The sequence below is a fragment of the Gasterosteus aculeatus genome, chromosome 1 (genome assembly GCF_964276395.1).
Source record: "Gasterosteus aculeatus chromosome 1, fGasAcu3.hap1.1, whole genome shotgun sequence".
NCBI lineage: Eukaryota > Metazoa > Chordata > Actinopteri > Perciformes > Gasterosteidae > Gasterosteus > Gasterosteus aculeatus.
Window position 1 is genome coordinate 26,444,780 of NC_135688.1, and position 15,683 is coordinate 26,460,462.

Sequence of the window (15,683 nt, forward strand, 5' to 3'; positions counted from 1 at the left end):
TTCGCTGTCGTGTTGGTCTTACAGAACCTGCGTGATTGTTTGATACTTAACTGTGTTTAATTAACGGATAACAACTTCCACCTGGGAGGATTCCGAGGGAGAACTCAATTAGCCTGCAGTACTCATGCTGGCCACACTGATTGCCATAGAAACCGACGGGGGCGCTGTTTGAAGCTCTTACATTCAGCGGGAGACGTAGAGGTGTGATTCCCCACTCCGACCACTTCGGGGCGCTGTTTCACTCACATGATGGAACTTGGTAATTCAACAAGAAAATACATATTTCATCTTTCATGGTCAGGTTTCCTGTTATTTGTTTATGAAATATTATTACTAATATTTCGGGAGAAGTAAAGAAAAAAAGCTTTCATGCATGTTGCTGATGTTGGTGTACGTATGATTTTTTAGCTGCGGAAAGTTTTTCATCTAATAGAATGGGACAAGTACAGTTCCAACTGTTCAACATTTTATTCGCAGAAGAATGAATGAAATAAATAGATGGGGGATGATTTTGGTCAGAGTATCTTCTGTAATGACCATCATCACATTACATCATTTGAACACACAATACATTAACATCAGTCACTTTTATTTAAATATATAAATTAAGAGTCAATACCTGACAAATTGTATCCCATAGCTTCCATTAGGATGGTTTCTAATTTCCTTCAGTAATACACATATTCACCCAAAGGCACGTCTCACATCATTCATGAGAGATGCACAGATCATCATTAGCGTGATCAAAAAGGTCAAGTAGAAAATAAGTAGTGTCACAAATCAAAACCAGAGTAAAAACACAACCTCAAATATAAAAATAAGAAACCATTACACAGTAAGTTGCATTTTGACATTGTAAAAATCATTTTAAAAATATTTCCCAGTGTTGTATTGTTTGGACTTTGGTCTTGAAAAATAAAAAGCAGCAAGCTGTGTATAGTTTAGCTCCTGAAGTTAGGAAAAACTAAAATGAATGCAGCACGCTTTCAATGCAAATCAATGACTCAGCTGGTTTAGTGCTCTCATTAAAAAGTCAAACCTTCTGACCATCATAATATTGAGTGCTGGAGGGAAAAAAAGGTGACAGTAGTCAGTAACCATAAATACCAGCTAATTTGGCTTCACAGCTTTTTGGTCTGTTGGATGGCTTTGCTGTTGTCTGGCAGGCGTTTTTCTCTCGCAGTTTAATACAAAAGGTCACCGCAAAGTTTAAAGTAAGTGGAAATGGCAAAGACGTGTTGAATAAATAATTGGCAGCTTCTGTCCACGCAGGTGGAATTGCGGCTCATTTGGTCGTCATCGAGTTGGACGTAGGTCTCGCGTGATCTCAGAGGTTGGTCTCGTCCCAGGTGGGGTCGTTCATGTCCTTCAGAACCCTCCTGACGATCTTCTCCAGCTCTTTCCTCGCACGCTGCTCCTCCTCCAGCGTCCGCCTCATCCTCTTGTTGTCCTGGAGAGGAGAGACAAAGAAAAGACATGACAGGTGAGTAGAGAAGAAAGATATTTACAAAACATTTTACTTGCCATAGGAGCTCTAAAATGTGTACGTTGATGTTGCGTTTGTTCAAAAGGTGTTTTTTGATCCCTTTAAAGAGGGACATTTGAAGTCAGACTGCAGACTTACCTGTTTGAGCCCCTGGATTTCATCCTTCAGACTGTACACAGTGTCCACCAGACTCCTGCAGGAAAAGAACAGCTTTTCTCTGACACACGCTGACTGACCAGCTGTCAAGTACCATCAGCATTTTGCCTCCTCGAATTGGGGGTTTGTGTCTCTTTCATATACTTTGTTTTTTTACATTTTAACAATTGTTTCTAATTGTATTTGTCTGTTTTGTGTGCTCAAAAACTGATGATGGAGCCTTTTATTCGCTCTCCAAAAATCAGAGCTTAACCTTTCCTCCTGTTAGGTATACTAGACATTAAAACACAACGTCCCCTCTCACCTCTCCTCCACTACTGTTTGCCCGTTGCTCCTGGTCTCCTCCACAATGATCTTCTCCTCCTCTGGGAACAACATGTGCACCTCCTTCCTGCTGGAGCCTGATTGAACAGTGGCAACAATGTCAATCACCACTTTAAACCTTTGAATATATTGCACTGTTTACTGAATCTACTGCATGTACTGCACAACAACACATACGCACAGTAGGGAAAGATTAAGAAAGATATATAGATATATAAATCTATATATCTATATACCTGTTCTTCTGTCCCTAGTTCTAAGCTAGCAAGTTTCCGCTAGCACGTCAGTGTTTAGCGACACCGATATCTTACGGGAAAAAGAGGCAGTCCTGTAACTATTGGCGGTCCAGAGACTGTCATAATCCGAGTCCTCTGACTGGTCAGAACCAGGCAGGTTGCCGGGGACAACAGCGACGGTGAGGCTGGAGTCAGCGAGCACGTGGTTGTGCATGAGGTCAGTCCCTTGCCAGGCTGTGCCAGCAATAGACAAGGTTTGAACCAACCAAATTGAATGTCGGGAGGAGGGAAAGGGTAAACCATATGGGAGTTGTAAACGGTAAAAAAAATAAAATAAAATTGGGAACCAATGCAGGAATAAAAAAGCAAACAGGATGTGTGATAAATTAAGTCAGACAAACATTCATAACAAAAGTAGGACGATGAAGCCAAACATACGAGTTGTTAGTAAAAAATCAGGATGGACGAGTAAAGGAGAGGAGGGGCAGACATAAAAACAGAAGAGAGAGAAAGACATAGTTAGAGCAGAGAACAAATGCTGGCTAGCAACAAGACAAGTGTTAGTACGCCAATGTGTGTCTCTCTGTGCGAGTGTGTGTGTGTGTGTGTGTGTACACTCACTGGAGTTGAGCGTCTGTCGTGTCTTGGCGCTGGTACAATAAGCCTCGATCACTTTCAGTATCTGAGCGTCCTCCTCTAGAGCGGCTGTACCTGAGAGACACGTATATATGTATGTTGAATCAAACCACGTTTTTGGAACTAGATCGGATCAGATGCAAGGACGCATAAACTCAGTTTTATTTAAGTCTATCGTGACCAATCATTGAGTAACAAATGTCTAAGTAAATATATATATATATATATATATATATATATAAGGATACATTGAAGTAACAGAAGCCTATATGAAGGTAATAGAGACACCTGAGTACCATGTGGCACAGATTGAATTAAAGAACCATTTTTCATTTAATGGGCTCCTTTGTCCTTCACCATCGGAGGGAAGTACTGCCGAGCTCCATGCTTACTTTTTCGGACAGTGAAGTCCTCCTCTGAAGGTTTCCTGTCTGGCTTCCTCTTCGGCAAAAGCTTCTTCATGTTCTTAGGACTCTTATTTAAATCCTATGAACAAACGGCACGGATAATATGTTAAGCAGGAATGCAGCTCCAATTCCAATTCAACCGGACTCAGAAAAGTATCACGTATCGGTGAACCTAAAGACCTTTGGACTCCCATCATCCACTCAACACGTTTCAGTATCTGTGCACGTCACCTCCTTCATGCAGAGAGCCGCCGAGGGCCGGAGTGGCGGAGCAGGGCGGAGGCAGCTCAGGCTCCAGGGCTTCGGGGTGTTCGGCGGCTCCAGTGCCCCCCACGAAGGGCTGCAGCCCAGGGCCGCCCCAAACGACGGCGGATGAGGGAGGGTGTGGTACGCGTGTCCGATGCTCCCGCCCCGAGACTCCGAGTGCCGGGACGGAGCGGCGGGCTGAGGAGGTAACTGGGAGGAGCGGAGAAGAGGTCACAGGGGAGCGGGAGGAGGAACAGGGCCCACGTCAAGCGGACCGACGGTGACTCACCGTGTGACAGACGGACTGAGGCTTTTGTAGGTGTGCGTGCGTGGCTGGAGTGTGTGTGTGTTGGGTGAGAAGGTCCAGCCACTCCTGTAGGTCGTGCTGAGTGTTACAGGCCACCTGCATCCGATCACACTGACTACCTGAAAAACAACAACACACACGCATGCGCACACAAACACACACGCGCGCGCGAGAGTCAGGCTGATGTTGTTTCAGACAATATGAACAATGAGAAAGCGAAATGAGAGGAAGGGCTGACCGGAAATTTCAAAAGCATTCCTCAGGTTTTCTCCGTCTTCTATTCTGGAGATGAGCATCCCTGACAGTGGCAGCCTTCCCTTTAGACACACGCACACACTTTTAAACAAGTGGAATGAGGAGACAGAAATCCTGATTCAGGTTCACACATACCTGGTAGATAAACCCACTCATCCTCAGGCTGGCAGAGAGTACGAGCAGAGTGTGAGGGAAGAGGACGAGGTAGCGTTCATTTGACTCCTGGAAAACCACAGCAAAGAAACGCCTTTAACTTTGTCCTTTCAGTTTTCTGGAACCTCTGAGCGCGTTCACGCCTGGACGTCGGAGTCGGTACCTGACAGTCCTGCGTATGGACTGTAGAATGGGACATGTGGATGACGGGCCCGAGAGTTCTGATGTCGTCCCCCTCCCAGTTTCTGATTGGCTCCGTTAAAATCTGCAACTCCAGATCCTTCTTCTTCCTCACCTCCTGACACTGAGCCTGAACACATACACACACACACAAGCATTCAAAAGGCACCAAAACGCACAAGAACTCGAATCAATACAGTTTGTTTGTTCGTTCGGCGTTTTAGTTATCGGCCGTAACGGTAAAGAGACTTGACTTGACTGATGTGAGGAATACTGAGGAGAACATTTACACTTTTAACGCTTTTTAAGAACTGCAAAGTCTAATGAGTGTGTGAATCTTACTGCAAAGTTTTTAAAGTCCATCATGGCAGCAACGAGATCGGCCCTGTCAGGGTGTTGGTCCTGAGACAAGAGAAAAAAGAAAACATAGAAACAGAATGTTTTCTTCCCCCATTTATCATAGACGTTTAAGTTTAGGAGAAAGATGAACGATAACACAGAGGGACGGGTAGCTCACCTCCATGTGCCGGTCCAGTTCTTTCAGCAGCGTTGGGTACCGCTCCAGCCTGGTGAAGGGTTTACTCAGACTGGTGGTCAGAGTCAGGATCCCGGGAGTGGGCGACCCCTTTGCCTCCATGTACTGCCCCAGCTCCTCACTGTGATGCACACAAACACACACGATACAGTAACGCACCTCAGGAACCGACAGGTGCAAAAGAACCCGTCTCTGACTGTACCTGTGTTGAATGAGTACATTGACAGCAGATGGGTGGTTGGAGCAGTAGGCCACATAGAGGAGCTTCATCTGGGGCATCAGATTGAGGAAGAAGCCCCCGATCCTCTGCTGCTTCTCTGAGAGTCTGCACGGACACATGACAATCATGACCTCTGTCGGCATTCAATTACGCAACACAATACAGATTAGAGTGAGTAATTAATGTAACACAGAGGTCAAATTAAGTTTAAATCATAAACATCTGTAATCTCCAAACAGGGAACAACATTCACCTAAAAGGCTGCATTCAAGATCGTAAAAGTATTCAAGAATGTAAAAGTTGCAACAAACATTGAATGATTAACCAAACCATCCAAATAGCAGTTGGCCAGTTTTCTCAGTTGGTATCTGAGATTATGAGATTATAATTGCACATTCTACACATATGAATCTTCTCGACCCCATTAAAAAGACATACTCTCTGTATGGTCTATTGACTGCATCAGTACAGGACTCAAGACACGTACATCAGTCTACCACTAGATGTCTCTGGAGCTCTTATAACTGCCATTAGTAAACTCCACTGACATGGTTTGGTTTGATATCCCGTTACGGCAGGAACCAAATGTCTTCTTTTGACTCAAAGGCAAACTGTATTAAAGATTGTGTCGTAAAACAAAGAAAAGCCACAAATGCAATATTAACCATCCTCTCAACATTTACGTAAGCCAAATTAAAACACCTACATCATTGTGGAAATACAGATCTTCTAGTGGTAAAAGTAAACTGTTAATACAACTGACTTCTATAAATATTTCCACAAGATTACAGCAATGCATTATGAATCCAGTTATCGTATCGTATGTTCACACTACGTAATGCACTGACTTTGTATGCTCCTCCAAGGACTGAACCAGCATCTGCTGGAAGGTCGAGATCTCCTCCAGATTTCCCTGAATGTGACTGATGTCTACGCTGCTGACTCTGTAACACGGAGAGGAGACATGGATCACTGACATTTTCAATACACGGCTAGCATAAATAAATCATTATACTTGAGCTCTAATATAAAAGGATACTAAGATGGTTGTAAAATATTTATTTCTACAATATAGGACAGAGGACACATCCAGTATATATATAATATCAATGTTATATTCCGTAAAATGAGATATAATATTGGTATTGCAATAGACATCCTGGCGTCTGTGTGTGTGTGTGTGGGGGGGTGTCGCTTCCTCGAACTTCTGACTCATTTGGAACAAACAATAAACAGTGTGTAAATAACTGCACCTCTCTGTGGGGTGAAGGGAGCGCAGGTATGAACCCAGGAGACTCTGGAGCTCCCTCGAATATTCCCTCTCCGCTTCTAGGATGTTCTGCAGGACCTGAAGGAGACGTTTGTATTAAATACAGCGAGTGACAGGAGGAGAAAGTAATGGGAAAGGACTGGAGAGCAGATTTAAAATAGCAGCACTGTTAGATTTGACCCATGACTCATATATCGTAGGTGACAATATCACTCTTAGTGCACCAGGTGTGCTCTGCAACTTCTCGAGGCTACGATGGGCCTTTTTCGCTATTTCCTGACGTTTAGTTGAGAAAATAACTGAAAAGTTCCCAGTGAAGGATGAAACAGAGCCAATCAAACACTGCAGCAAGTAGTAGTTGTTTCCCTCAATTCCCTCAATTCTGGACCACCAGTTATGCATTCATAACGTTTTGTTTATTAATTATTTTTCAGAAATCGCACAAGAGTGGATGCCAGAATGCCAACAGTATGTGCAAAACTTTGGTATTTGTGGTCTTAATCAAACCACACTCAAACCTAAAGAGCCCAAAGCCTACGTCGTCTGCTCACACAATCCTCTGCTCCGTCCATTAGGAGAAAGATAAGAACTATTTTATTTATATCTTCTTTTTCCCATTTTTATCCGGGAACCGCTCGCACTTCAGGCGAGGTCTGTGAGCGGGAGGCTCAGGTACCAAAGAAGGACGGTCTAAAGAGACTTTCGCAGCCTGCTGCATTATTAACACACACACACACATACAAGCCAACCCCGGGGCAAGGCTGCCCCAGAAACCAGTGGGATGGAAGAAATAACCTACATTACATCTGCTGCACTCTCACACAAGGGCAACATTCAGGCTCCACACGAGTCGACACACACACACACACACGCGCATTAATTGGATGTGTGGGGGGAAAATGATTGATTGTACAGAGGCAAGCACACATGAGGACTATTTGTTCGTTTGGGTCACTCGGTCAGTCCAACCAGAGGACAACAAAGAAGATTTTTCTTTTTTCTTACTTATTATTTCTGATGATGAGATCTTTAGAATTTATTACCCAGAAGTCTAAAAACACGCATCCTCAAGTACAACAATTCTAAATTCAAAGTAGTAATTATGTTCCTAACTCTCAACTGCTCTGGTAGACTAGAGGGTGTGGGAATGGAGGACCGTTTGGACTCTCACTCTCACACACACACAGGCGATGCTCACCACGTTGTAGTAGGTCTTACTGATGATAGTGGTGTCGAACCCTTTGGGGGGGCTTTTCAGGGCGCCAGACTTTGGCTTGTCTAATGTCTTGTCTATAACCCAAGAAAAGAGGGGGACAAATAAGCAAGTTATTATGACAATATAATACAAAGTTACAATAAAGAGTCAATAGGTATTCTACAAAATGTAGGACAACCAATGATTAAACACTTTTCCACAAATTTCCACAATTTCAATGTCCGGTTTATTCCTACAACATTGGACGGCCAGTAATAGCGCATGCTGTCATATCCTTCAGTTCACAATTGTACTTTGGAGACATTACAGCATGTAGCCAGAAGCCCAATAAGCATTACTGGGGGTTGTTATGGTGATTTATGTCACTATGTCGAGATAACAGGCACATCGAGCACACACAATTCATCGCCATCATGGCCGCGTGTCCCTCCACTGCGAGCAGTCTCTCTCTTATTTGTAAAGCAGCTGCCTCCGACCGTGTGCATCTGCTGCCCTTCCTCAGCGCGCTGTTATCATGATCCTTGTTTTCTGCTGCAAGCATTAAGTCAGGAAGTTCCTTTCCATACAACCGGCCCTTCCTGTCTTTGTGTGCGTGCGGAGCTTCCTTCCTCCCTCGCTGCCTTTTCGCCCTCAGAGAAGCAACACAGTTAAAACACCAGGAAGGTTTTGGCTCTCACATGCACATGGATCAAGAAAGTCAGATGAACACAGGTTTTCTAAATTGACCTCATAATTCTGGGGGAAATTCCGCTGTCCTAGGTGTAAAATAAGAGCAGGCTTTAAAGCCTAAAAGGTTGTGACCTTTCAGTGACAACACGAACCAAGTCCCTCAAGTCTGCCAATCAGCAAACATGAGCAAGTTTGTGAATACACTTTTGTGCCAGAAAGATAAAAATAAATAAAGGAATAAAAACAAGCCATAAATGATGCAGAACATCCAAAGCAAACGGAGCTTTACGCACCGCTTCCTTTCAGCTCCCGCACATAGTTACTGGGGAACCACCCGGAGCGGCCGTTGAACGAGCCCTCCCACCAGCCCCCCTCCTCCTGCCGGCTCACGCTGATGATGTCGCCCTTGGAGAAAGAGAGTTCGTCCTCGTTGGTCTGCTGGAAAGTAAAGCGCGCCCTGAACAGCACGTGGCCACACGCGCTGCCCTCCGACATGTCCTGAGGAGACAAAAGAAGACGCGGCTCAATGTGGAGAACGTGCACAAGGACTAACCCCTGGCGTTCTAACCCCAGACGGCGTTTGGCTACTGACGTTACTCAGATGTGTCGTTGCCGTCGCCGTGGTTACTCACCAGGCTGCGGTACTGCGGCTGCAGCACTTTGGAGGAGCGACTCTGAGTGTTCAGAGAGTCAAAGGACTTGATCCTCAAGTGTGAGGCGGGCGGCACGAACACACTGTCTTCAGAAACACCAAAATCTGCAGTGTTTCAATGGATGGAGTTAAACAATTAGAAGACATACTAACAATTAAACTAAAGCGCATTCATTAACATATTGTCACTTCATACAGTGTAGAGTTAAAAGGACATTATAACATTTAATACTACCACCTACACTACTAGAACTGTTTTCAATAATTATATTACAGTCTATTAATCTCATAGTGCACTTATACAAACTGAAGAGAGGGAGCAAAGGAGAAGAAAATTAGAAGATTACAGACGTGAAAGGTTTTCCTCGTAAAAACACACTGATCTCACCTTCGGTGGCTTTGTTGAGGGCAACCAAGGAGTTGAGGACCTTGGAGAAGTTCAGTCCCTGCAGGAGGTCATTCACCTCAAAAGGCTTAAGGGGAGAAAACAGAAAACAAAATATGCGATTAATTTGATTTATTTTAAAAACAGCAAAACAGCAAACACATGCGCACATTCATAACGAACGCATAGACGACACACAGCTGCCCTCATTTCTGTGTGTTTTGGCTTATTTACCTTCAATCGATTCCCATTAAGAATTTACATTATGAAAGCATACTTCAGACTGCAAATGAAGGAATGCTAAGGGCAGTGGGGGTTCGCTCCAACTGCAGTCTGGAGCAGGATTACTCAAAGTCTGAGCCTTGTAATCCCATCGTACACACACACACACACACACACGCACACACACACACACACACACAGCCATAATCAAAGGCCCTAATCTTGTGTACACAACACACTGACTTCCACCAAGGTGTGAAGGTGGAGGCAACGTGCGCCTCAAAAACTTGTGAAACAAAAACTTCCTCTCAAATGAAATGCCAAAGTCCAAAAACTGAGGGCGGCAGGAAACATCGGAAAATCCTAATTCTAATTATTGACAGAGCAAGTCCCTTTAATCCAGCGATAAAACGTTGGCCATCTTTAAATGTAGCGCTCCTTCTAAGATCCCACTTGATTTGATCTACATCCTTGGGCTGATTAGTAGTCCGGGCAGTGAGGACCAGTTAACACACACTTCCATCGCTCCCACTGGCATTGGGCCCAGACGCAAAGAGAGGCGTTCCGTGGACTGCCGCAGTGGAAATGCTCCAGCGCTTTGGGATTTTTTTTTCGTACACATTTTTAGGTATTCAGCCGCAACGATAGCAAAAGGAGAAGGATATTATACCTCACTAATTGAGAAAGAAAGTGCAGTTGATATTGAAATAAAATAGCACTTTATTGATCCCTTGAAGAATTTGGTTGTACGGGACATAGTTGTTAATAACATATAATATAATAATATGTATATATATATATAATTAAGTAAAGAATGACCTCAGCTGGCAAAATAAGACTGAGCACATCTCTTCCTGTACGTAGATTAGGAGCCCAGCATTATGAGGTGTCGGATTCCTTTCATTCTAAATAACATCTTATTTAACATGAAGATTATTTGGCCACCTTTAAGAACAAATTAGCATCACTGCTCCTGAGAATGTTCTTTCAGCAGATGACCGTCACATTGAACTCAATATAATAAAACCTGACATCTTCAATTCCCATTGAATAGTTTATCCAAGTTAAATAGAAATATCATCAGATGCAGTCTTGTTATACAAAACAGAGACAACATAATCCCAGCACGCTTTAAACGAACCCCTGTGATTGGAAATAGCTTACCTGATAACAGGGAGCGCTCGATTTAACGCGGCAGACACAACGCTCACAATCAATATCCCACCCGGTTAAGTTAACGCGATAGATTTAGGATCTGATTAATTGCTCGGCCCCGGTTAATGAAGTCGGGCCTCCACTGCACTCGTTCTGTCACTCCGTAATCCCGCTCTGCTGGACAGGAGGTCTGGCTCGGCGTCTGCCCGTCCGAGGAGTGTCGTGTGGGAGAATTATGGCGATGGAGGGCCTCGGCTGGCGCGTTTCTAATCAACGCGATGGGGAAATACACAGACTGGCTGGCGCGTGGCGTTACGTCATCCCACCCACCCACATTTTCTTTCCATTGCTCCCTTCGTCCACGGATTCGGGAGGTTGTTTCAATGCCATCGCGCTCATTACATTACATGTCTGCTTATCAGCCGCTGGGCTCGCAGGGGCATCGAAGGTGAATCTGGAGCGAAACCTTATTAAGAAAAAGGACTCCAGTCCGGGACTCCTGTGTGGTGGAATCTGCTCTTTTTCATTATGATTACATGTATCATAACAATGAATGTGTGTGTCTGTGTGTGTGTATGCGGTGTCATTTTCTCTGCACACCCCGCTATGGGGCCGGATATCAGCTGGCACGACCCACTGAGTGCAAACACACATTCATACACCCTACTGCGTGTTTTTAAGCTCTGGTAACAATACAGATCATATTTGTGATAAAACTGATTAGCTGTATACTTCTTATCAGCTAATTCATTTCACATCTGAATTGTTAAAAAGATCCCGGGGTCAGGTGACGCTTTGCGCTCGAAAGATCTGAGATGACCATTTAAGATGATTTCCAAAACGAATGCAATGTCTTTTTTGTTTGGCCCCCAATAATGTAAATTTAGCAAGAACAAAATTCAAATGCTAAAAAGCCAGGCAGCTGGCTCAGACGGTTGGAGCGAGATGCTCTCCACGCCAAGGTCACGGGGTCAAGGGTCAAACCGTCGCAGCAGTTCAACAAGTTCAAATGTCTGCAGCGCCCTGCTGCTCATGTGCAGATTCAGTGCAAACATCCAAGCTACGTCCGCCTTTGTTGACACCGCGCACGCCTTCCTAAACATCCAACAACTGGTCCAGTTTTGCACATCGCATAACGCTGGAGCACACTTTGCTCATAGGATCCTAAAAAGCAGGCTCGGCTGGGAAGGGAATGGTGCTGACCCGGAGAGAGCTTTAGGACTAAATATCCCAAATCACACACAAAACTTGGATGAAGCGCATACGTCATCAACTCCAACTTATAAACTCGTTATTAAGAAGGTCTCGTCAATCACCCGTTTGTATTCAACCATAAATGACATCAATGAGGTTAGATATATAGAGATATAGTCCAACAACTATTGTAAAAACAAATGTTCCTCCCACAGTCGTATTGATTTATAGACGGCACAATACCTGCAGCTCGTGCCTTAACGGGAGTAACGGCTAAACATTAACAGCAGTGACGTCACTGACAAACAGCAGGACGCGTCCGTTTTTAGGTGGAATAAAACATTAATATGTCCGCGTTTGCTCGGTGCGAACTGTTTCCCAGGCCTCACACAGAGTACGTGCATTAATAAGGCGTCATAGGGAGTAAGTACGTTGATAAATAACGTTACATGTGACGTTAACTCACCTCCACACCGAAAGCAGCGCAGCCTTTAACGAACTCAGTGACGTTCCTCTGACACTCGCTTTCGCCCCTCGGTTCCTGGAAAAACTGCACACAAAAAGTTACTGAATTAGCCTTCAAATGGTCACACAAGATATGGGTAAACTGTTTATGCAGTTGTTAAGAGCTTTTTTCATCATGTAAACGACCTTTCTACGGGCGTAACCAGTCCACTTGTCACCTGCTGCTTACCAGTGTTAAGCTAGCGTTAGCTCAAAGGAGACGACCTGAGCTTCCGGTATTTATTTTCAGAATAAGGCGTTATGTACGTTGTCATATATGGTTGTGTTCCCAATTTTACTTTCTGTAAAAGCTGCATTAATCAGTATGTTATACAGTTATAAGTGCGATATTTAGTTGTCGTGGGCTAAAGTATCTTTTATTTTTCCTTTATCGTTCCCGTACTAATAATGGAATCATCTCAGTTTTTACATTATCTTCCAAATTTGTTGAAAGCCCAAAGAACAACTCAGCTACAAATATATATATATATATATATATATATATATATATATATATATATATATATATATATATATATATATATATATATATATGATCGACTTACAATGACTTATGATTGCGGTCACAAAAGCGGACTAGCTGTAGAGACACAGATGGAGACACTGCGGGATGAGGCCAATAATACAGTGTGCGCCGCGTAGCATCTGACCACTGCTGACCCGAGCTATGCCTTTATTTTGAAACAACCCTCTGTGTAGACTTGAAGCTAATAGAAGCTAATTTGATTGAGATATTACAGTGAAGCTGGTTAAGCCAAAAGAGGGGATGACATCGACAGACTTATGGTCCATTGTGTGTGCGTGTGTGTGTGTGTGTGTGTGTGTGTGTGTGTGTGTGTGTGTGTGTGTGTGTGTGTGTGTGTGTGTGTGTGTGTGTGTGTGAGGGAGAGAGAGACAGAGGGGAGAGAGAGAGGGGGGAGAGAGAGAAGGGTAGGAGGCTACACCTCTACTACTGCAGGCTTGTACTGGTTTTGGTGACCAATGCGGACCAATTTGTGATGGAATAACCACTAACTGGTTTAATTTGCATTATTAGTATTACGCGCATATCATTTTACAAATGAATCTGAGCAGGGGTCAAATATCACATCATCATCCATCCTTTGAAACATGAAAAAAGACAAAGGGTAAAAAGAACACATAAAAGTGAGATAACACAAAACATGTTATTACTTACTATACTTTTAAAAGGCTCTTTACAACAATTTAATATTGAAGTGTCTACAAAGTGCTCCCTTTACATTTATTAATATTAAAGTGGAAAGACGTCAAAGAATGCGTCTAAATAGTTTATGGCGATGTTTTCATTGCATTTTTATTTAAAGTCAGATTGTAAATACAATTTCAACTCGCATGTTTTCTGAATGTTCATATAATACTCAGGTTTACGTGTGCACTGTCTGCAGCCTCCGGGCTTATTCCAATTAGCCTTTTATGTTACCCTGCATGTTTTCACCAATACCCCATTTATTTCCTAATGGGTTATTGTTTTTTCTTGTTTTTCTTCACCCCGTGTCCCCCGATCCACTCACCTTGTCCACCGTGCCGGGTCTGAGTCGCTCCAGCAGCCGGCACAGCACAGCTCCATCCTGCAGAGACGTCTGGAGGAAAGCCTCCGGATCAGAGATGCTTTTCTTGGGAGACTCCAGGACCCCCAGCGTTATGAGCCACGTTACCGTCTGTTCGGCCGAATTCATGGCCGGATCCTCCAATGTCCTACGCAAACAACAACAACAACTACTACTACAGCAGCAGCAGCAGCAGAGCAGCGCTGTCCTGTTGGTGGTCCGTCCAGAATGAGACGGAGGGGTCAGCCGGCCCCGCCTCGTTTGGACGTGGGCACGACGGAGGTGGTTCCTTCCCTTAACAGCTTCGCATCGTCCCTCACTGCACTCTCTCTCTCTCTCTCTCTCTCTCTCTCTCTCTCTCTCTCTCTCTCTCTCTCTCTCTCTCTCTCTCTCTCTCTCTCTCTCTCTCTCACCTTGGCACAGCTGTACAGCAGCATCAAGGGGCGCACTCTGAAACACGATTTCCTTTGGTGGTTTTCAAAATAAAAGCACATACTTCCCGGCGAGGCAAATACATTTAGACAACGTACAGGAGGCCGTTATAAAGGCATGCTATTTCATTAAAAAACGGCATAAAAAGGATACACAAAATATGTTAAGTGTGTTTTATTGTCTACAAAATCATTGTAAAATGAATAATGAATCATTCACGGTGTCATCACAGGTCATTTAGCAGACGCTTTCATCCAAAGGGACTTACATTACACTTTAAACCCATGGCTTTTTCACATTTTTGCTCGGGGAGCAATTAGGGGTTGGATGTCTTGCTCAGGGACACTTCGACATGGAACATGGGGCAGCCTGAACTCGAACCACCAACATTGTGCTCACCTTCTCTAACCCCTGCGCCACGACAACGACCTGTCATACTGTGTAGGATTATATATATTGTTACAATTCCAAGTGAAATCGGTGCATTTTCTGAATAAAAAAAAATAGATATATAAGTACCGTAAATATGAATACAATGTATGATTGAGTAATAGTCAATTTTGCAGAAACAGCTTATTTAATAGGAAAGACATTTTGTATTTCTAAATGGAAATGCGTGGATCAGCCTGTGGATCAACTCAGCGCTGCATACTAGAAATATTCAAATCCGAACATTGAACCAAATAGCCGCTTCCCAGCCAAAATAACCGAATGACTTTAGTCAGTAACGCAGCCCTTTTACTTTGAAAACAACCCCGTCTAGCTTCCGCTTTAACCCACGCTGGTATTGAGCAGTTTGACTCAGCACACCGCAGGACGGTCCCATCGATGACTAACCGGCTAATCGAACCTCATAGAAAATACAGGCGACGAGCCTCATTAAAGGAAGTCGGACACTGAAACAAATTAAATGTATTTAAAGATGAATCTCTAATTCCAACATTAAAACCGCGCTACGCCAAACTCTATTTATATTAAATAAACATATTTAAGATACGCGGCTGATTTGTCAGGAACATTTTGTTGTAAGAAAAATCTAATCAGTAAAAAAATGTCCTAATTAAAACGAGCGTTGCTTGGATACCAGTGACGTCATAAAAAGCGACTCGCCCGTGGGGCGAAGTTGTGCCAATGCACTGATGTATTCAATGAAGCATAATTTGCGTGTTAAAGTCGATTTCGTCCTGTGACCACGTGAGCGTGAGCGGGTCACAGGTCCTTCGGTGACTGACAGCATGTTATGACCTGTGTGTG

At 43.8% G+C, this 15,683-nt stretch overlaps 1 protein-coding gene across 3 annotated transcripts; it reads right to left on the bottom strand.

Annotated features, from left to right (window-relative positions):
• Positions 1-453: 453 nt before the first annotated feature.
• arhgef7b (Rho guanine nucleotide exchange factor (GEF) 7b) lies at positions 454-14,338 on the bottom strand. 3 transcript variants are annotated; one of them, XM_040182754.2, is made up of 22 exons: positions 13,962-14,320; positions 12,371-12,454; positions 9,337-9,421; positions 8,929-9,053; positions 8,590-8,794; positions 7,610-7,701; positions 6,395-6,489; positions 5,990-6,085; positions 5,124-5,246; positions 4,904-5,042; positions 4,729-4,788; positions 4,370-4,516; positions 4,189-4,275; positions 4,037-4,115; positions 3,781-3,917; positions 3,477-3,701; positions 3,231-3,324; positions 2,824-2,913; positions 2,278-2,436; positions 1,947-2,043; positions 1,625-1,679; positions 454-1,450 (listed from the first exon to the last, which is right to left on the bottom strand). In XM_040182754.2, the coding sequence occupies exons 1-22, from the start codon at positions 14,124-14,126 to the stop codon at positions 1,328-1,330; spliced, it is 2,562 nt and encodes an 853-aa protein (XP_040038688.1). In that variant the 5' UTR covers positions 14,127-14,320; the 3' UTR covers positions 454-1,327. The 3 variants fall into 3 exon arrangements, with proteins under 3 accessions (XP_040038688.1, XP_077955939.1, XP_040038697.1); XM_078099813.1 differs by lacking the exon at positions 13,962-14,320 and adding an exon at positions 12,556-12,635; XM_040182763.2 differs by lacking the exon at positions 2,278-2,436 and having other exon boundaries at positions 13,962-14,338.
• Positions 14,339-15,683: the final 1,345 nt, after the last annotated feature.

Bases quoted from the DNA above. Each gene is read 5' to 3' on its own strand.
- arhgef7b (XM_040182754.2), bottom strand. From the start codon at position 14,126: ATGAATTCGGCCGAACAGACGGTAACGTGGCTCATAACGCTGGGGGTC. The intron at 7,702-8,589 runs GTGCGTAAAGCT...CTTGGGTTATAG, and splicing joins GCGGGAGCTGAAAGGAAGCG to ACAAGACATTAGACAAGCCA. The intron at 4,517-4,728 runs GTAAGATTCACA...GTATGTGTTCAG, and splicing joins TGGACTTTAAAAACTTTGCA to GCTCAGTGTCAGGAGGTGAG.